Source organism: Cervus canadensis, chromosome 33, assembly GCF_019320065.1.
Source record: "Cervus canadensis isolate Bull #8, Minnesota chromosome 33, ASM1932006v1, whole genome shotgun sequence".
NCBI classification, from domain to species: Eukaryota; Metazoa; Chordata; class Mammalia; order Artiodactyla; family Cervidae; genus Cervus; species Cervus canadensis.
In genome coordinates this window covers 37,902,644-37,925,112 of record NC_057418.1, presented here as the reverse complement: position 1 = coordinate 37,925,112, position 22,469 = coordinate 37,902,644, and the positions used below count along the sequence as shown (strand labels likewise).

Below are 22,469 nucleotides of genomic sequence, written 5' to 3'. Positions count from 1 at the left end.
ACTGCAGGTACCTGTGAGACTTTAACTTGGTTAATGCAACTTCCCAATATGGCAACATGACTTTCAGTATAAAAGTGGACTTCTTCATCACTTCTTCTAATACTGAAAGCACCTCAGTCGTAACATCTGTAAAATAGCAAATATTTTTAAGCACAATCACACTGATCAACTGAAAAAAGGTATGAACACACTTAGGCAGTGATGCCACTGGGCCAACCTCTTTAAGAAGATGGACCGTGGGCAATGCGTGCCGTCTAAGAGTAAGGCCACCTGAATGACGTCAGGCTGTAGGTGACCACAGGCAACCCGTGGGGGCCCAGGGCGACTGCACCAGTGACAGAGGCTGCAACTGTGTGAGAAGAGGAGTTCAGGGGCAACTGGCTGGCCACACGGACCAAGAAAATACATCTTCCAAAGATACGGGAAGCAAGGGTGAACCCAAAGGTAAACTCTGGACTTAAGGTGACCATGCTGTGTCCATGTAGGCTCATCCATCCGTGGCAACCGATGTCCCACCCAGTGAGAGATGCTGACAAGGGAGACGGGTGGCTGGGAACCTCTGCACCTCCTTCCTGATTCTGTTGTAAACTTAAAACTGCTCTACAAAAGTAAAGTCTTAAAAGATATATGCTATTGGCAGTCACCAGACTAGCAAAAGATTCCATGATACCAAAGGCTAAGACTGCTGGGGCCAAGATGCTCTGTACTCTCCCCTCCAGGGTTTTCATTGGCAAAAGCAGACACGGCCTGTCTACCACCAAACAGGAAAAGGGGTGGGGCTGGAGCAAACACAGGGTTTATCTGTTTTCTCAAAGTCCGGTGTCCTAACCCTCATCAATCTGGTAAGACTTCGACATGAAAAAAAAAAACAAAAGATGATATTTGTTGTTGTTTAGTTGCTAAATCGTGCCCAGCTCTTTGTGACCCCATGGACTGTAGCCCAACGCTCCTCTGACCATGGGATTTCCCAGGCAAGAATACTGGAGTGGGTTGCCATTTCCTTTTCTGGGGGATCTTCCCAACCCAGGGATTGAACCCTCGTTTCCTGGATTGGCAGATGGGTTCTTCTCTGCTAGCCATCGGGGAAGTCCAAAGATGACACAGGAGAATACTTATACTACTGGCACTTCTGGCATCACCATTAAGAGAACATAGCAAGAGAGCAGAGAGGAGAAGGGAATGTGTGTCACAGACTGGCCCAAGCCACACATCTGCATGATAAACTAATTTTATCATTAATACTGATTCATGTCGACTGGTATTATTAATATTGATCAACATTATTAACATTATTGACCAATAATATTAACACTGATTCACGTAGCTGTGGCTCTCAGACTCCCAGTGCCAACCCTGGGGACACCTGGGGGCACCATGGGAAGGGGTGAGGATTTATGTGGCAAAGTTTAACAGGTTCCTCATGAAACTTTCAAAGGCAGGTTTCCCCTGGAGAGTAACTATTCCTCCCACACAGCTTGAGTGTCAGTGCTGCTTAATAACGTTATAAATATCTTTACAAAGATAGAGTCAAAGAAAAACCTGAAGTGTGGTACTTGCCAGGAAAAATGATCAAATCCTCTATGCTCGTAAGAGTTACAAACGGTCGATGTGCCAACGTGAAGTTAGTCTGTTGAAGGTAACCCTTCAGTAGTTGACCCAATCCTACTGTCAACAACACCAACATTGAGCAGTATCTAGTGGGAAATACCATAGCAATCTGTTAGAAACACAAACCCAGCACATATATAAAAAGCTCTACTTAAAAAAAAAAAACATTAAAATTAAGAAAGCAAAACAGTATCAAATTGCAGAAAATCCCACTGGCTGTGGGGATGAAACTGCAGTGGTCCGCAGGACCAGTGACCTCTCAGGAACCGGTGAGCCGAAACCTAGGACCCCACCCGCCGGGGCTGTGCACGTCACCACTTCTGGCGCTGAGCATAAAAGTCCCTGAAATCCTAACCCAATCACCACAGCGGCCATTTGGCCACTAATGTCCAGTTTTGTCTTCAACATCCTGAACCCAAACTCTCTTATTTATCTCAAAATACATATTTTCTTGATGTGAAACTCAAAATAAAGCAAACTTCTCAGCATGTGAAGAAAGCGCGCGCGCCGCCGCGGCACTCACTTGGGCGGGACCTCCTGAGGGGCCGCGAAGCCGTGCCACAGGACGTTGCGGAGGTTCAGCCCACGCGGGGAGCCCACGAAGACCTTGAGCACGTCCATCTGGAGGGGGCAGGCCGCGGGGTTGCTGAGCAGCCAGCCCAGCTGGGGCCGCGGGAGCCTCCCCCGGAGCCGCAGGGACCACGAGTGCGAGCACGGAGGGAAAGGACGAGCCCTGCCGCCCCGCAGCCTGTCAGACGCTTTCTGCACGTGTTCCTCTCGCTCACCCGGGGGCGACCTCTGAGGAGACACTGTACTCACACTACACACGCGCGACTTCTGAGGAGACGCTGTACTCACACTACACACAAGAGAAGCATACAAGCGAGGAGGGGTGGGACCATGCGTGTAGAGGCCTCAAAGCCACAGGGGATGGGAGCCCCCAGGACACACTGCGTCCACGCCACACGTGGAGAGGCCTGGTCTGTAGATAAAACAACTCCACAGCAGACGACAGACTAGGCTCCACAGCAGGCAGCTGAGCGCCGAGGCTCGGCCTCCTGTCTGACTTGAAGCTCTCGGTTCACCTGCTCCATCCTCCTACCTGTCAGCACAAAGTGAAGACCCTCCCGAATCAAGGACCCTACTTGTCCAACGGCAACACTTACACCTTCCCTGGCATCCCCCCGGGTGTGGAGCACCACGCATTACAGGAGATTCACAACACACGAGAAGCTGCTCAGAGACTAAGAGGACTCAAACCCATGTCGTAGGAAAGAGGAGCTGAGCCTCCCAGAGACTCGGGAAAGGACTGAAGCTGCTTCATTCATCTGCAGACTCGGAGGGAAGAGGGGACGGTACTCTGCATGCCCTCACGGGCAGGAACTCACACAAGGGGTTTCGACTCAGCAGCAGAACGTCTGACAGCCAGTCCTTCCGTCCTACTCCAGGAAGTCCTGGCTCTCACACTAACTTAAAATACTTTTAACATGAACTTTAACTTAACAACATTAATAATTAAATATTACTTGCCTTAAATTTACTATTATTTTAAATTAATTGTTCATACCATCTGGGAAATTACAAGTATATAAGCCAAGGAACTAGGAAAATTACCTGGGAGCTGAAAGGGCTGCAGGTGGACAGAAAGCTCACTACACAACACAGGCAGAAAACAGAGGACAGAGCAAAACAAGGGATTTAAGAGTTCAGTGTGACTATAAGCATTCTGTACTTCACTCCACACGCTCCACCAAACGAAATGACCCTAAGCTGGCAAGGCGTAAGGAAGCACCAGGAAGCGTGGGAAAGCCTCACTGACAACAGTTTCTCAGTGAGGCCGGTCTGTGAACGTCCTCCCGGTGGGCACCACCCTGGCTTGCTTCTTCACCTTGACCTGACTTATTCAGTTGCCTGAAGGTTACTCACTGGTCTTAAAAAATCATGATCACGTGGCCTCGAGAAGATTCTGAAAAAGTACCCATTTTTAAACTGGCATCTAAATTTTTTTTCAACTTAAGTTTCAGTAGCTGCAAAAGGTATACTTTCTCACATATTAAAAATATTGACTTTTTAATAATAAAATTGTAATATCACTCTTTAAAGGGTTAAATTTTACTCCTGAATAAGTTAGTATTATATCTTCTAGAATTACTATTATTATACACAATCGATGAGATCAACAGACTTCAAATTGCTCATTTGCCTGACCCCCAGAGGTTACTACATCAGAGGCTATTCCTCCAGCGTCATTACACCAGACGCTCCACACATGAGGTCCTCAAATGGGTTCATCACACCAGAGGTTCTTGCACCTGAGGTCATCACAACTGCTCATCACACCACAGGCTCCACACCTGAGGATATCACACCTGCTCATCACACCAGAGGCTCTACACATGAGGTCATCAAATGGGTTATCACACCAGAGGCTCCACACCTGCTCATCACACCAGAAGCTCCACACCTGAGGTCATCACACCTGCTCATCACACCAGAAGCTCTTATATCAGAGGCTCCTACACCTGAGGTCATCACATCGGAGGCTATCATCAAAGCACATTAACCAGGACAAGAGAGAGGTGTGTCTTTTGGCTGGAAGCATGGCAATTTTGGCAGAAAGGGTCTGTGGGAAAGGAAAGTAAGCTTGAATCCCTGAAATAATTAATTTTTTCCTAACATAGCATCAATTTTTGAGAAATAAAAATTGAGCTATCATTGATTGTTTTGGGCCCTTTTTCCTCCATCGGTTTTAACTGGACAAGCTCACCACAGACTGCCCGAAGACTTGAGCAAGTTCCTCAGATGCGAGCAGATCTCTTAAAAGAAAGGGGCAGTCCTTCCCAATCAGTAAATATACCTGAAATTCAAACAAACTTGTGTAACAACTGTATTACAATGAGCCAAATCACATTAACCAGAATATCACCCACAAAGCAAATGTCTATACAGATGAAGGGAGGAAAGAACTGGAGACACTGTTTCTGATCTCACAATCATTCAAAAAGAAAAATATTTCAAAAATCTGTGCCAAGTGATTATACAGGAAAACAATAATTAAAATCTAGAAATGTCAGTGAAACTGCAAAACAGTTTACGGTTCATTCAGACACTTTACACAGCCAACAGTGAAAGAGTCCTTACGCTTACATCACCCAGGGCTCGCTCCAGACATGACGTGAGCTTCATGAGGCTGAGAGAAATACTGGGGGATTCAAGACTTCTCAAGGCATCAAGTATTTCAGGAAATAACTGTTTAGAATAAGACACATGTTAGAATTCGTGTTCAATAAGCATTATTTCTCAAAGTCACAATTCTATTAATGAAATTCAAACCTCTAAAGATTTCAATTAGCATATTTTAATGACTGTTTTGGTGTAGGTAAACATTTTTTATATAAATATAACAAGATACAAAGAATCAAGAAAAACGTCTGAATACCTAAGGAGGTTTTGGGAAGTTCTTTATGTAAATGTTTATTAAAAGCAATAAATCTGGCATAACTGTAAACTGGAAAGTCAAATACTTTGACCTAAATCTTTTATCTCATTTTGATTACTTCTTAAAAAGATAAATAAGGCAGCTCACCCTGCCATTTAAGGAAGCTACTACACAGGGAGAAGGGAAGGCCCTGCCACTCTGTATGAAGAAAGTCAAAGTACTCTAGAGTTAGATTTTTATAGTTACTGCTCTACTGTAATCACTTAATATGCCAAGGGAAACGGTTGGTTTGAACCTTGAACTACCCCATCTCCCTTCTGCTGCTCTCAACAAGCCAAGCGTCCCTGCCTCGAGTCCCCTGGCCCCAACTGTAAGAACATCTTACGATCAGTCTGGAAGGTCTTTTTCTTTTTTTGAAGCTGTCCAGTTCTTCTGTCCTGGGACCAGCAGCACCCATGCACCAAACCACCTCCCCGAACCCCGATCCTGACACCGCATCCAGAAACTTCCTTTGGGCAAAGGATGTCTCTCAGCTCAGGCTTTGCAAACAGCTCCAACTTTCCCTCGCAACACTCCAGCCTTCTCACAACCCAGGGCCCGGAGGACAGAGGAGACCCCTTTAAAATCAGCAAGGAGCAAAGGCCTCTAAGTGGAATCTGCAGTCCTTCATTTCTAAGACTTTGTTGTTGTTCAAAAGTCAAACCTCTGGAACACCTGTCCACTGGAGCGCCGGTGCATATTGCATTTCAAACTGCCCCTCGGGCAGAGACGACAGATGCAGGTGGACGGCCTGGCACACGGGGCCCAGCAGCCGCACGCTTTCCCGGTGGTCCAGATCCTGGGCTGCAAGGGTGAGAAAGCAAGTGAGCTCTGCATCGTGTGATGACAACGCCTACGTTGCCAAAGTGCTTCAATGATGAAATTTCCACAAAACTGAGAACCAGTTTAAACTGAACTTAAAACAAAGATACTCATGTTGTGGAAAATAAGTTACACATGTGTTTACCTGATTATAAAAGAAAAACTGTCAGAGAGTTTGAAAAATACAGAAAGGTTCAAATAAGACAAAAAATATTTTCTTAATTTCTTTGCCTGTATGTAAACTTGTATATATAATACTTTAACATGACTTTTTAATGTAACATTATTAGACTAGGAGATTTCCAATGACATTAATTGATAATAATTATTATTATTCTGGGACATATTTATAAGATGAATTTTTGCTTTGAGGGTTTTTTCCATAAGTTCCGGCTGAACATTTACATGGCTCACAACCCAAAAATATAATAGGGTGGAAGTCTCTCTCCTGCCACCAGTTCTTCCTATGGCAGCTTTAGAAATATTCATACATACAAAAGCAAATATTACATGTTCCCCCTATTGTTTCACTCAGCCATATAGCTCAGAGAGATTTCTGAGCCAGAAAGATAGGCCTCCTTACTCTCTTTCACGACTGCATAATATTCCCTTGCACGCATTTTTCATAATTTGACTGACCAATCCTGTAGTGCTTGACATCTGGCTATTTCCAGTTTTCTTTCCTTCTTTCTTTCTCTATTACAAATTGCTGCAAGGAGTAACCTGGCAAAGGCACACCTTCACACCTGTGATTGGACCTGTCTTGTATGTTCCTGGATGGAACTGCGGGGCCAGAGCATGTTTGCTTATAATTTTTACAACTATTTAAAAATATTCCAATCCATCCTTACTTAAAAAAGGTACAAGAATGCCTAGAACACATGTAAAATAACTGTATGTACCACTGGTCATCCCACACCCTTAAGTCATGACTTTCTGTCTGCTTCCCTTTTCCACCTGGACTGCAGGCCGAGAGCCCTCGGCCCGCATAGCCTCTGACCCCTCCTCCTCACCCGCGGCTTCCTTCACTCCCCTGCGCTTCTCTGGTCTCACTCCCTCTTTCCACACCGATTCTTTTTCTCTTTGAGTTAAGCCTGTACTATTAATATAACATCTCCTAACCCAAAAAGCGGTGGTCAGAAAGGGAAAGTTTATAGGTTAAGACATTTTAAAGAGAACAGTACTGATGGGCATTTGGGCTGCAGGCAAAGTACAAACCTGATTCTGTATAAACCATGCAGTCTGTAATTTTCTTCCAGCATACGTCACCATTTTGAGTTACAATACTACTGATGTCGCAATTTTCTCTGACTTCAAACCCAAGTTTACAGATCATGTCATACACCGAAGGAGAAAGACAGGTGGCAACTGGCTCCCCAATTAATATCTGAAATATAAAACATAAAACACACTCTTTAACAGAAAATATTAATTTTATAATATATTTAAGTCATAGGAAAACTCTATCATGTCTTAAGTATAAAATATACTCAGGAATAGTTAGTGTGTTAACACACTTTCTGGATGTCAGAAGAACTATATGATTAAAACATTGTGATTAAATATCAACTAAAGATTACTTATGCAAATATTTTCAAGTAAATGTTTAAAGATTTTAAGTTAAGTTTATTAAACATAATATTTTTAACATAAGAATTTACAGAAGCTCAGAATATTTTATGGATAGTGCATTATTCCTTTCAGGATTCACAAATTATCCCAAAGTTATCAGAATAAGCATTTTTAAATGAGGGCTGAGAAAAATATAAAATCAAGCTACTAAATGAATTAAACATTAAATAATGTTAAAACAGAGCAAAATGCATAATTCTGACTCCCTACAGTGTAAAAAGCAGCAAACCATGCTGCTTTTTCATAAAAAATTAAATAAAACCAATTTTTCATAATTCTCCTGACATTACACTAAGATCGCCCAATAAATCTGCAGAGAGATCATATTCCAGGTCTGAAAAGGACCTGGTGTCTTTATGTGATGTGTTAAGGGGTGTGCATTTTCCAACATTAGTAAGTCTTGGCAGCTCCCTAACTTGGAAGCCAGCTGGCTTCAGTTCCTCCGTCCCCGTCAGTATCACCCATTATCCTGTCCACTCTTCCTGTCCCCAAAAGCTTCATTCCCGCTCTCAGTCTTGCAGTCAACCAATGCTTTCAGGCCCCAGCAATTGAGGTACTTCCTGAGATGTGTGTGGAATATTCAGCAATCCTGTGTGACACCCACTCAGCCAGTCAGCATACTCTCCTTGGAACACTGCAAGACAGCATCGGGGGCGGGGAGGGGGAGGGGGGCGGCACTTGCTTCTCCTGCCTGCAGCCTGGCAACTTCATGTGCCTTTCTGGGCACAGAATTCCCACTCCTTTGAGCATTGCCCTGCAGTTGCAGTGCCTCCTGCTGCAGCAGCTGAATCCAGTCTGCAATCTTTCCAACACTTGCAGGACCAGCTTCACCAGAGAACGCCCACCAGAAACACACACCACGGATCCGGTGACTTCCCTTCAGAACTCTGCATCCTACTTGCCAGGCTCTTCCATGCAGCTCTGTAGCACAATTTCCTCCTCAGAAACCTGAGTTTCAACCGTGCAGGGACCCTCCTCTAAGTGTCTAAAATGCCAACTACTTCCCTCAGCTCCCTCAGTCCTCTGGAGTGACTGCTTCCTGCAGCTGCCGTCTCAACCACACTTTCAGAGATCTCACTTTATCCTTTCACATAACTAGTTAACAATTTTATTCCTAGTTAATGCTTTATATCAAATGATCATAGTGTGAAAACTCCTGTGGTCTGTCTCTGGACAAATACACAAATATAACTCAAAAAGGTTACATCCACATCAAAAGGGACTCCTTGCATTTTTTAAAAGCATTTCAACTCTAAAGGAATGAGCTGAAGTTCTGGAGTGACAGGAGACAGGCAGAAATGATATTTCTGCACAAAAACTCATCTACTCCACTAGTAAAGTGGGCCCTGGAATCTCACAACTGAGGTTGTAAGTAAAGTCTCTTTTGGTTGGAGACACTGGATCAACACAATCGTCCCTCAGACTCAACCAAACAGTAAGATCCCGGAGCAGAGAGACCAGGTCTTACACAACATTGTATGCCCAGGACACAGCAGATGCTGGAACATGATAAATGAAAAACAAGAGTTAAATGAATTATTGGCTCCTCCTATCCCCAGTCGGTGGCTCAGAGGGTAAAGAATCTGCCTGCAATGCAGGAGACTGGGGTTCAATCCCTGGGTTGGGAAGATCCCCTGGAGAAGGGAATGGCAACCCCCTCCAGTACTCTTGCCTGGAGAATCCCATGGACAGAGGAGCCTGGTGGGCTACAGTCCATGGGGTTGCAGAGAGTCCTATACAACTGGGCAGTTAACACTTTCACCCTGAGTTGAAATGGACCTCTCTAAGGCTCCAAGACCTTCAGATTTGTAGAATGGCTACATTCTACTACAAATAGACATGCAATTCTAGAAGCTGGCTTCTAGGTTAACTTTTTAAGCTCATATTCTCTTAGACAAGAAGAGAGTCTGCTGTTAATCGAGAAATAAAATTCAACCTCAAATCAACAAATAATACATGCTGCAACGCTTTAACTGCCACTCAAGACAATAAATCTCTCTTCTGTGTGTTACAACCAGGGACATGTCTGTCCTCCCACTAGAAGCCCCAAAACCTGAATTTTTTTGTGTGTGTGTACCCCTCCGTGTCATCTTTGGTACTTCAGTGTCTTGCCCAGAGCAGCATGGGATAGTGCAAATGATCTGTGCTTGAGAGCTAGAATGATCTGAATTTGAATTCTTCCTCAGACTCTTTTCCACCTCTTGCCTTGGAACCGCTAACATACCTGAGACTTTTAAGTGTAAAGCAGGGCAAAACATGACCACCTCCTATGGCTGCAGTAATCAGTGATAATACTTGAGAAGCACCTAGCACACAGTACTCAGCAAGTAGCAGCTAGTGCTAAAAACTGCTCACAGATAATCGATTGACACTGAAATCCCTCCGAGAGGAAAGTAAAATCTTTATTGTGAGGCAACCCCACTGAGGCAGCCAGTTAATGAGACCCTTTGACTTAGTTTTACGTTATCAAAGTGGCCTAAAGACGTCAACTACAATTCTAATTTGCAAGTGTGAACCAGAGGCGAGATCACCACACATACTTCCCACATCGCTAAGGGACCACGTAGAGGACACTTCCTTTAGGGACGAAGGGCAGTCAGAACAAAGGCTAAAAGCCACGGTGCGCTGCGCGTGCCCGTCCGCGGTCCCGGGAACAGCTCCTGGACTTGGCGGTCGCGGCGGCAGAGCTCCCCCTCCGCCCGCGCGCGCAGGGCGCAGGCTCGGTCCCCACGCCACGTCCTCGCAGACTTCAGCCGGGACCTGCGCCCCCGAACGCGGGGTGGGCGACACCAGAGGGCACGAGGGCGGAAGGGAGTCCAGCAGACGCCTACTTGGACGGACACGGCCCGCCCTCCTCAGCCGCGGCACCGGCTGCGGTCAAGACGATGCTTCCCGCGTCGCAGCCTGATGGACGAACTCAGGTGCTCTCTGGGACTGCCGCTACCTGGACTCTTCCTCCATGACTGCCGCTACCTGGACTCTTCCTCCATGACTTCCGGCTCCCGGCCGCGGCGCCGAGAGATGACGCACTCACGCCACGCCCCTCCCTGAGGCGCATTTCCGGCTGGCGCGACGCAAGCGCGAGACTGGAACTCGAGCGGAAAGCCGCCGAGGCGTTGGGGTGGCTGTGAAGGCGGCGCGGAGCGCCGCCGGGATGGAGAAGCGCGGTAGGGGCGGGAAGGCGCCCTCGGTGTCGGCGCCTCAGCAGCCGCCGGTGACGCCTCGCAAAGAGAGGAGGCCTAGCATGTTCGAGAAGGAGGCAGTGAGTGCGAAGACGGGGCACGGGCCGACCTTGGGCTGCAGGACTCTCCCGACTTTGTGGTGTAGACCCTCGAGCACCGCGTAAACCAAAACGTCTGCTTCACTTCTCTTCAAATTTACTCAGCTCCAGGTTTCCCGAGAGGAACTTTTTCCAGAAATGCGTAATTTTAGTGTGTTTAATGTCATTACTGAAACCAGGGGCAGATTTATTAACCAGAAGCCGGTGTATGCGGGTTTTCTTAGAACAAGAATGTTTGGATATACCAAGTAGAACAATGAGATGTTTTGAGTTTTTGTTAACAGCAGCAGTCTGAGTATTTGGAGAGCATAAAAAAGAGAAAGTTAAATTGAAAATAATTCTTCCCAGTAACTTACTATCTGAAATTAATGAATAATGTCATTCAGTTTTATTGGTGGTATAGCACCAGATTTCTATGTGACCGTAATCTGGAAACCATTAGTGATCAATACTCCATATTTTATTGAGACTTTTAAGAGAGAAAATAATTTGTCCAAGGGTACAGAATTGTAGTAACAAAGCTGGGGCTTCTGGTCCACTTGTGTGACGGTTTTCATGCCTACTTAATGGGACCCATAATCAACAGGATGGAGGAGAGAGAATTTTTGAAGATCTTGATTCCCTCTCCACCCCTCCCCCAAAAGTCTTGATAACATTTCAGGTTCTGATGAGTGCTCTTTGCTGTCTACGTTTTACAGAGGAAAGAAAAGGAGGAAAAGTAAGAAGGGCACGTTCACAGAACTAAGAGCACAGCAAGGCTGACTGGTTAATGTATTGGACTTAAACTCATGCTCCCAAAAACCATACCGTATAAAAGTCTGAGTAACCATAGGTCACCTACAGTAATGAAAAGTATTTCTATTTTGAGCTGCCCTTTATAAACTTACTGTCTACTAAAGATCTGAAGTCTTGGAAAGTAAGTTTGAATCCAAAAGGAGGGGACGACAGACACATACATTTGGTGTACATGCCAGAATCTGGGGAGAAGGGGACATGGACAAGGCAGGGCTTTCTTATTTGATAATGAATGGGATTAATTATAGTTGTCTCTAAAGTCTGAGCTTTTACAGGTCAGAAATTTAAAAAGACGGATAAATGGGAAGAGACTGAGAAAAGGCTTCACAAATTCTCATTAAGTGTGCCTGAGGACAGTGAGTGACTAATTATCATTCCTAACTTTTAGGTAGGTGATGACTCTCATGATCCTGAGCATAAGAAAAATTAGGACACACAATTTAATCATTATAAATATATTTTGAGTTTCTCTCTCCTGTGTCCATTTATTTTCTTTCATAGTAGCACCTCAGTTTGCTTTGGAGAATGAACTCATTCCCCATTGAATAGAGTTTTGGTGGGACTGTCAATCACCCTCCTTAACTTTATAGTGAGAATGAGACCAAGACTAGTCTGATTAGATGAACTCTCCCTGGAATAATTCAGGAAAATGACCGAGATTAATTTAAATTGAAGTGGCATACTGAAGTGCCTTAAGTGCCTGGTGCTTTAGCCTTCTCTTCCATTCTGTGAGCTACTTCATGTCTTTCCAGTTAGTTATGTATGTGGTTAACTGGTTAACAAGAATCAGTTCCTGTTGCTTGCAACCAACGATTCCAAAACCTTCAATTACTGTTAATTGAAAACTTGATTAGTTTCACATGTCTACATACATTTGAAAATATAAATATAGTGTTAAAAATGTAAAATAAATTGAGTGGAATCAACAGCAGATTTGACACAGTAGAACAGTATTAGTGAATTAGAGATGGCAGTCAGTTCATTCGCTCGGTCATGTCTGACTCTGTGACCCCATGAATCACAGCATGCCAGGCCTCCCTGTCTTATCACCAACTACCGGAGTTTACTCAAACTCATGTCCATCGAGTCAGTGATGCCATCCAGCCATCTCATCCTCTATCGTCCCCTTCTCCTCCTGCCCCCAATCCCTCCCAGCATCAGGGTCATTTCCAATGAGTCAGCTCTTTGCATCAGGTGGCCAAAGTATTGCAATTTCAGCTTCAACATCAGTCTTTCCAAGGAACACCCAGGACTGATCTCCTTTAGGATGGACTGGTTGGATCTGCTTGCAGTCCAAGGGACTCTCAAGAGTCTTCTCCAACACCGCAGTTCAAAAGCATCAATTCTTCAGCGTGCGACTCTCTTTATAGTCCACATCTCTCATCCATACATGACCACTGGAAAAACCATAGCCTTGACTAGACGGACCTTTGTTGACAAAGTAATGTTTCTGCTCTTCAATATGCTGTCTAGGTTGGTCATAACTTCCCTTCCAAGCAGTAAGTGTCTTTTAATTAGAGCTTTAGCTTCAGCATCAGTTCTTCTAATGAATATTCAGGACTGATTTTCTTTAGGATTGACTGGTTTGAACTCCTTGCAGTCCAACGGACTCGAGTCGTCTTCAACACCACAGTTTAAAAGCATCAATTCTTCAGTGCTCAGCTTTCTTATGGTCCAGTTCTCACATCCATACATGACTACTGGGAAAACCATAGCTTTGACTAGATGGACTTTTGTCAGCAAAGTAATGTCTCCTCTTTTTAATATGCCATCTAGGTTTGATTTCTTGCAAGGAGCAAGCATCATTTAATCTGATGGTTGCAGTCACCATCTGCAGTGATTTTGGAGCCCACGAAAATAAAGTCTGTCACTGTTTCCATTGTTTCCCTATTTGCCATGAAGTGATGAGACTGGGTGCCATGATCTTAGTTTTTTGAATGTTGAGTTTTAAGCCAGCTTTTCACTCTCACTATTTTGGAGAAGGAAATGACAACCCACTCCAGTATTCTTGCCTGGAGAATCTCAAGGACAGAGGAGCCTGGCAGGCTACAGTCCATGGTGTTGCAAAGAGTCGGACACAACTGAATGATTTCACTTCCTTTTCCACTAGAAGGATAACTCCATGGATTCAGACTCTTTATTATGAGTTAATACATGTAAAACAATTCCTGGTTATTATAATGAAGTTCACCACTGTAACTTCAGAGCATAGAGTACTTAACTGTGTGTGCATGCTAAGTCACTTCAGTTGTGTCTGACTCTTCCCAACCCAGGGATCGAACCCACGTCTCTTACGTTTCCTGGATCTGCAGGCAGGTTCTTTACCACTAGCACCACCTGGGAAGCCCCCATTCTTAACTGAAGTAAAAGTGTTAATTGCTCAGTCATGTCCTACTCTTTGTGACCCCATGGACTGTAGCCCACCAGGCTCCCTCTGTCCATGGGATTTCCCAGGCCAGAATATTGGAGTTGGTAGCCATTCCAGGAGATCTTCCCCATCCCAGGGATCAAACCCATGTCTCTTACATCTCCTGCATTGGCAGGCAGATTCTTTACTGTTAGTGCCGCCTGGGAACCCCATACTTAACCATAGTAGCCACTAAATAAATAGTTCTTTAAGGCAGGTTGAATGTTACCGAATAAATGTTGAATGTCAAAAGCATGGAATGACATATATACCAAATATACCACTTTTGTTATCTTTTCAATTAAAACTTATGAATGAGTTAACAAATAATTGTATTATTTATTCAAAGATAAAATAATTAAAATTATAAGAAGACAATAAAGGATAATATTTTCATAATGTCAGAGTGAAAAGTGAAAGTGAAGTTGCTCAGTAGTGTCCAACTCTTTGGGACCCCCTGGACTGTAGCCTACCAGGCTTCTCCATCCATGGGATTTTCCCAGCAAGGGTACTGGAGTGGGGTGCCATTCCCTTCTCCAGGGGATCTTCCCAACCCAGGAATTGAACCCAGGTCTCCCACATTGCAGGCAGATACTTTACCCTCTGAGCCACCAGGGAAGCCCCAATGTCAGAGTAGGGAACATGAAAGGTTTTCCTTACATCCCTGTCAGCCATTCAGTTGCCCTCTCAATGGCCATCTTGTTTCTAGTTCTTCTGCATCTTCCATGGATGTTCTAAATCTATGCATTCAAATTTGTGTTTGTGTGTTTATAGATAGATAGATGATACCTATATTTTTTTTCCTCCTTGTCCAAGTTGATAGCCAGGATTGACTCTAGGATTTAGCAACCACATAATTATAGAAGTCTATTATAATGGATTTCCAAGCTTTGTGTCAGCCTTGTCCCACTACCCCAGGGTCCTTAAAACTGAAATTTCATTATGGAATTTAAAAAGTCGTCTCTCTCTGTCTCTCTTCTCTCATTTCAGTATGCACAAATTTTAAGAGAAAGACTGAGAGACTCAGTCCATGATGTTCAGTATGTAGAGCCTCCATTTGATGACTCAATTGCTGATCTAGGTAAAGAATGGAAGAGTGCCCTGGCAAAACTAAAGTTTGCTAATTCATATAGAATGGAGCCATTGAAAAAATTCCAGGCTCATTCAGTAGAAACAAAAGTCCAGCAGATACTAAAGGTAGGTTGATAGGTATATATGATACCATTATCTTAATTTTGGGGATGTGATAAACCATATTAAGATTTATGGCATTATAGTTACCCTGACTGATTTTTTTGTAGCATTTATCTCTGAAAGTACTTTGTAGTCATACTGAATAATCTTCATGTTGATGCTATGATTAAATCACAAAGAATTTTTTGGTATTTCATTTAATGCTTAATTATCCATAAATTACTTATCCTGCAGGTTCCATGTTTCTCCCATATTTGAAGGAATGAGTAAAAAATAAAACCCATATTGAATATGTGTGAAAAACTGATTCATGACTACACTAAACATCCTAAGAACAGGCAATCCCCAACTTATGTGTGGATTTTCTTCATTAAACAAGCTGGAATCTGAAGTTCATTCAAGACAGTTGTTTGAAACTCAGACACATGTTTTCAGACTAGTCCAACAAAGCTTCTTCAATTTTAGTTAATACTGTACTACCAATATTAATTATACTAGTGTTTGTGTCTGAAGGCTACATTGTTCAGATGGAAAGAATCCCCTTCACCATCTTTCCTAATAAAGGGCCAAATTAAAAACTTTAAAATTATAGACTGTTTCTTTAAGGGGCCACCTTTCTGAATCCCCTTTTCACTTTTGGGCATCAGGCACCCAGGAGATTTCTGGCGACCAGGTTCCCTCTGTGGGACTCTACCCTGCCTAATCCCCCTCCAGGAGTACTTATTTTAATATTACCTCCCCCACCTCAAATTTGCAAGATGCATTCCTTCAGTAACAGCTGATGTAAGCTGGCTATTGGGAAGAAAGCATACGTTTAATTTCTTTTGTATAATTTTTGCTGTGTGCTTAGTTGCTTGGTCATGTCCAACTGTTTGCGACCCCATGGATGACAGCTCGCCAGGCTCCTCTGTCTGGGATTCTCCAGGCAAGAATATTGCAGTGGGTTGCCATTTTCTTGATTTACATCCTGTTAATTATATCAGAGTTAATTCTTAAATGAATATGTTAATACAGAAGAATATTTAGGAAACCCATTTCCCCCACCTCCCTCCACCACCATCGACATAGATACATTTCTAAACTGAAGTAATAATTACCAGATAATATTCGGAAACTATATTATGGCTCATAATTTGGAAATAAATTCAACTCAATATAATAAAATAATTATTAACCCTAATAGCGATTGCCTAATAGCAAGCATTTTGATGTGTCTCTCACTTGGCCCTACGACATTGACTGAGTTCAAGTTCATTGGGTATAGCAGAATTTCAAGATGTATTTACATGTGATCATTTATAGAATTGCATTGAGCATAAGGGGCTTGGAACAGTTTATTGGATATATAGGGGGAAGGCTGGGATCACTAAGAGGCTGGGGATTTTCCTTTGTATTTAGGGAACATTATCACCATTCTAGACACATAAATAATATATACTGCTGGAGCTTGTAGGTATCTTCCTATAGTAACTATTCATTAATTGTTAAAATGGAACATGTATGTATTAATAGATAAAGCCTGGGATCTCTTAGGCAGATTCAGAAGAGAGAATGGATGTTGCTAAGTGTACAAAAAATTGAGCTAAATGCCTGAGGGAACTAAATGCTTCTAGACCCAGTTCAGATCCAAAAGCCTTCTAGAAGGGAGGCACAACCAAAAAATGGGTAATTTATTTGGTTTTATCCTGTAAAGTTGGCAGGTAGGTATCCATTTGTTATCATTAGCACCTAGAACATTGGTTAGTTTGTCATTGATCTGAGTCAGTTAATCAAAGGCAGGTGCCACCTGCTCACCAGCTGGTCCAGGTCTGCTTATGGTCTGTAGAAAAATGCAGTGTTTCATGGTCCACATCTGTCTACCCACTCCCAGCTACCTATTAATTTAGTGACACACGATGAGCAATCTCTGACTTCCATATTACTCTTCTGGAGGTAAAAGCAGTAGAGTGAGAAGCTACAGGGGCAGTATTAGAAAGACGTGGCCTTTAACTGAGGGAGACAAGAAGACAGGAATAGGGACTTCCTAGGAGGTCCAGTGGTTAAGACTCCGTGCTCCCAGTGCAGGGGGTGTGAGTTCAGTTCCTGATCAGGGAGCTAAGATTCCACAGGCCGAGTGGCAAAAAAAAAAAAAAATCTTGCTTCTCCCTAATAAATGTTTGGCAGAGTAATCTAGTAAAGGAAAACTTAAGCTTAAGGATTGCTAATGAAGAGCAATTGAACATAATTTTAAAACCAAATCAAATTTTTTTCAAAATTGTTATTGAAATAAGTTGGTAAGCATATCAACCATTTAATATCATTTGGTTAGAGATATGTGTATGTTTCCAAAAGCTGCATATATTAATTACTAATAATAATGGCCAATAATTAAATATTAATTTTCTACTTCAATTTTTATTTACAATTTGAAAATTAAAATATCTTTCTTAATTTTTTTAAAGGAAAGTCTTCAAGATGTCAAATATGACGACAAAGTCTTTTCTCATTTGTCACTTGAATTAGCAGACCGCATATTGTCATCGGTCAAAGAATTTGGGTACCACCGTTATAAGTTCATTATAAAAGTATTATTTATTCAAAAGACGGGTCAGGCAATCAATGTAAGTACCTCCACGTGGGAGCATGGCGGGAGGACTTGGCCCCAGGGAAGGCTGCCGCCCACAGGACAGTCGCCAGGCTTGCAGGGAGGAGAGAATTCTATCACATCCACCTGCACACTCAGGGAATGGGGAGCTTCCAGGTGGACAGGTGGCTCCTTGGAATGGTCTGGAGAAGGGGAGGTTATCCTCTGATGCCTGAACAAGAAGAAGGAACCAGCTGTGCTAAAGATCAGGGAGAAAGTCCCAGCAGAGAAAACATGGAGCGCAAAGACATGGGCTTGGCTGGTAACCAGAGAGATGGGTGTATTTAGGCAGCTCCATCCCAGAAGTGAGCAGCTTAGGACACCAGTCATGTGCTTGCTTATTGTCCTGTGGGTCAGCGCAGTCTGGATGGGCTGGGTGGACTTTCTTCTGGCCTCACCGGTACACTTTCGGCCATCTGGTGATGCAGCTGGCCTAGAGGTCCCAGGCAGCCTTGCTCACAGTTGTGACCGTTGGTTCCGCTGCACAGACGCTATTGTCCTCCAGAGGAGGAATGGTGTCCTTACATGGGGCTCCTCGAAGCATTCCAGAGGTGAAAGCAGAAGACTTCCTAAGGCCTCTCTTGGAAGCTGCGCAGTGTCACATTATTTTGCTCAGGGCAAATCCCAAGGTCAGTTCATATTCATGGGGTGGAAAAGCAGACTCAACCTCCTGATCGGAGAAGCTCACCACAGAAAGGTCAGATTTTGTGTGGCTTTGTACATGAAGCAAAGGAGTTAGGATTTCTCTAACAGCCTGCCTGTAGGATCAGTACGATTTCTTCATTTCAAGACAAGACCGTAACAAACTTTTGGTTGAAAATCTGCGGGTAGGAAGGATAATGCCTTACTCTGGACTGTGACAGCACAGTTAGTCTTGCCTGCAGAACTCCTAGACCCGAGTTACAGAGTCCCTCCCGTTCTGCCCCGGGACTCACTGCTAAGGTCGGTCTCTGTGTTAGACAACTTACCCTCTCCAGTAAAGAGAAGATGGGTCCAGGAAGCATCGCTATTAAGTCTTTTCAGCAAAGGGAAAATTGGACAAATTACTTTTAAAATAAAATTTCCTAAGATAGTGATGCAACTTCTGAAAAAACCAAACTTGCATAGATTAAAAAATTATTTTTTAACATGTTTGATCTAAAGTGGGCCTTCTGAACATTTCTGTCCTAGATTGCCAGCAGATGGATCTGGGATGTGGCGTGGGACAGCTGGGTTTCCGCGAAACATGAAACTGAAACGTTCGTGGCATTGGTCTTAGTGTTTGCGCTTTACTGTGAATAGCTTGTTCCATGGACCAAAGAGTGTTTACTGCTAAACTTTTCTAAAATACATGAAAATTTATAGACTTGTGAACTTCAGAGTAGTTTTGATTAACTATATTCTTATATCTCCAATTGAAGCTTCTCAATTGTATTCTTTTAACAACAAACAAGTAAAAGCTGGATTTTTACCTTTATACTTATAGTTATCATATTTGTTAACATTGTATTACCCCAAAGTATGAGATGTATATGCCTTTTTCATATATATGAATGTTTATAGTGGATTTATGGCGAAATTATCATTCTTGTTTTGTGGTTGTGCAGTCACTCAGTCATGTCTGACTCTTTGCAACCCCCTGGACTACAACACACCAGGCTTCCTGTCTCTTCACTATTTCCTGGAGTTTGCTCAGGCTCATATCCAGTGAGTCGGTCATGCCACCCCACTGTCACATCCTCTATTGTCCCGTTCTTCTGCCTTCATCCTTGTTAGATTTAAGAAAATTAGAATTTGCTGTGGGAAATTAGGACACAACCTTGTAAAATGTCAAATTAAGTGAATTTTACAATAGATTTTGGAAAACTTCCAAAGGAAGATATATTTTGTATGCTATCTTAATATACTGCATGCATTCTTTTTAAAGAAATTACCAAGTTTGAAAGAAAGATGTTGAGATGTTTAATACTTCCCTAAGTACTACCTCTCCCTCCAAGCAAAACACTTGAAAGTGTGCAGTTCGTTAGTCTGTTCGTCAGGCTATTTTCAGTTGCAAGAACCAAAAAATGTAACACAATCATCTTTAAAAAGAGCGAAATTGTATCTCCCAGGCCTTTGATCAGGATCCGGGTTCTTTTTGTCCTCCTGCTCTCCCCTTGGACGTCTATGCAGAGTTCTTTACCTTCGGTTCAGTTCAGCCGCTCAGTCGTGTCCGACTCTTTGCGACCCCATGAACTGCAGCACGCCAGCTCTCCCTGTCCATCACCATCTCCCAGAGTCCACCCAAACCCATGTCTATTGTGCCGGTGATGCCATCCAGCCATCTCATCCTGTATTTTCCCCTTCTCCTGCCCTCAATCTTTCCCAGCATCAGGGTCTTTTCAAATGAGTCAGCTCTTCACATCAGGTGGTCAAAGTATTGGAGTTTCAGCTTCAACATCAGTCCTTCCAATGAACACCCAGGACTGATCTGCTTTAGGATGGACTGGTTGGATCTCCTTGCAGTCCAAGGGACTCTCAAGAGTCTTTTCCAACACCACAGTTCAAAAACATCAGTTCTTCAGCGCTTAGCTTCCTTTTTACCTTGATAGAATTTAATCGCCTTCCCATGGCTCAGTTATGACTCGCTCCCTGGGCTGCGACTGGAGCTCACCTTCCCTGAAGCACATGGCCACATGGAGAGTGGACACCACTATCAGTGGGAGTTCCTCTAGAAAGAAGCAGAGGGTGGGCTTGGGGAGGCAGCCAGTAATGTCTGTGATAATTCATTCTGTTTTCACAGTGATAATCAGAACTTGAAAATCCATGTCAAATTTAATGGACAGTAAAAATACAGATTAGTTGAATAATCTATAAACAGGAAAACAGAAAGATGAGAGTTTTCTTTTCACTTGTGTGTTATGTGTTGGATAATCCAGTACTGGCAGTTCCATGCTACACAGCAGAGACATAATACTTGTAGCCCAAAGAATCTTTAAAAGAGAAGTCATTGTTCACGAACTTTGGCCACAGAGAAATCAGTAATAACAAACCTAAGAAGGAGCTCATGTTAGTGTTCTTTCCCGGTGAGCTTATCAGGGAACACACGCTTCCTGGTATCGAGCCAACCACTTATAAATGTGATTTCGTAAAGTGAGAATTATACCTTTCTCCGAGGGTTAGTTTGTGAATTGAGTGAGGTAATATACAGTCAGTCTCTTATGCCCAGCACTTAGCATAACCCTGGAGGGTACCAAGTCTTGAGATGTTCCCTGTTATCATTTGGTTTGACAGTTCAGATGGCCTTCAGCTGTGCTTCCTCTTGCCCTTCTCTCAATCCCATTCGTACTTAGTTGTTAAATTCTGTGGATTCTGTTTCTCTGAAGTGATTCAGATCATCCCTCTTTCCCCCCGACTGTGACATCTCTTGTCTGGGTCTTCACTTCGCTCACATTTCCGTAGTCCCTTTCTTTTTTTTCATTCGTGTGTTGATTGTTTTGTTCAACATGTCACTGGTCTGCCATGTGCCAGGCACTGGGTGAAATGCATTGTGTGAGCAGTGAACAAAATGGACAGGGCCCTTGCCTCCCCTGCGTGTTTATTGTACCGGGACGCTAGTATTAAATAAGTGTACTTCTGTAAATCACGGCAGTGCTTCTAAGGATGAACCAGGGAGGAGATCCAATGACCCTTCGTTGCTGCCAGTTTCGTCTCCATCTGTAAGACTGAAGAGGTAACTGTGGTGGAAGCATGACTTTGGTTATGTCACTCCCTGTCCCAGAACCCCTGTCATTCTTGGCGTGAATATGAACTCTTAGGTTCTAGAGTCTCCAGAATATAAAATTCTCCATTTCTCAAGATTTAGTGGATTCCAGGTGCATCATAAACACCTCTAATCCTAGCAACACTGCCAACCCACGTCTCACTTCTAATCCCACCTGCATTAGACACGCTCCTTTGTGTGCTCCTGAGATCCTGCATGCATGCCTGCCTCCCTTGCACCACAGACTCCTTCCCTTGCCTCCTCCTCAGAGCTGTGTCTGTACCAAGGAAACCACTGCCCTGCGGTCATCAAACTCTTTGCCCACTCCACCCATGGAAGTGTGAAGTAACTGAGGCCACCAAAGCAGCATGCCAGACATTGAAAACCATAACTTCTGAGCCATTTCCTCCTGCCATTAAGGAACCGTAAGGATCAACCACGTCAAATGTCACGTATGTGTTTCCTTTAGTCCCTGCGGAACTCTGGACACCCACTCATCCGAGTCCCTGCTTCTCAAAACTTTATAGCCGGTTGTTGACCTTCATTTACATGGTTCCTCTATTCTCCCAGCCTCTGCTCCAGATGAGTTTTGAGTTTCTCTCCTTAAAACAGCGACCTGACTTCTCCCTGAGGAGGAGTCTCACTGCAACCCTCTCAAGTAAAAGCTGGTGTTTCTCTCATCCGTAATGCCTCATTCCTCAGAGCCAGGAGGTAGGGCAGGCAACCCCCGACTGTGAAAAGCTCCAGCTCCTGCAGATCCACGCCATCTGGATATACGTATAGTTTGTCACCTCTGTGTGTGATTGTTGCCTGCGAGTCCTCTGGGGTGTTCCTTCTCATTACTTGAAAACCTGAGCTGCTGGATCACAAGCTTCATCTCCACTCAACTCCTGCCATCGTTCTTTGTGA

General features: G+C 43.6%; 2 protein-coding genes across 10 annotated transcripts in view; one reads left to right on the top strand and one right to left on the bottom strand.

Moving 5' to 3' along the window:
* ERMARD (ER membrane associated RNA degradation) overlaps positions 1-10,505 on the bottom strand; it is a 31,052-nt gene extending 20,547 nt beyond the window's left edge. For 4 of the 8 annotated variants that reach the window (XM_043456985.1, XM_043456987.1, XM_043456991.1 and 1 more), the window contains exons 1-8: positions 10,081-10,505; positions 7,127-7,295; positions 5,751-5,890; positions 4,756-4,857; positions 4,376-4,465; positions 2,132-2,229; positions 1,558-1,694; positions 12-126 (exon numbers count right to left, since the gene is read on the bottom strand). In XM_043456985.1, coding sequence (XP_043312920.1) covers positions 12-126; positions 1,558-1,694; positions 2,132-2,229; positions 4,376-4,465; positions 4,756-4,857; positions 5,751-5,890; positions 7,127-7,295; positions 10,081-10,089 — 860 coding nt within the window. In that variant the 5' untranslated portion in view covers positions 10,090-10,505. The other 4 variants (XM_043456988.1, XM_043456986.1, XM_043456989.1 and 1 more) reach the window with 4 other exon arrangements.
* Positions 10,506-10,591: 86 nt separating this feature from the next.
* Positions 10,592-20,064, top strand: DYNLT2 (dynein light chain Tctex-type 2). 2 transcript variants are annotated; one of them, XM_043456993.1, is made up of 4 exons: positions 10,592-10,802; positions 15,013-15,219; positions 17,658-17,816; positions 19,010-20,064. In XM_043456993.1, exons 1-4 carry the CDS (start codon positions 10,695-10,697, stop codon positions 19,118-19,120), a joined length of 585 nt encoding a protein of 194 aa, XP_043312928.1. In that variant the 5' UTR covers positions 10,592-10,694; the 3' UTR covers positions 19,121-20,064. The 2 variants fall into 2 exon arrangements, with proteins under 2 accessions (XP_043312928.1, XP_043312929.1); XM_043456994.1 differs by lacking the exons at positions 17,658-17,816; positions 19,010-20,064 and adding an exon at positions 15,451-16,008 and having other exon boundaries at positions 10,601-10,802.
* The last annotated feature ends 2,405 nt before the right edge of the window (positions 20,065-22,469 follow it).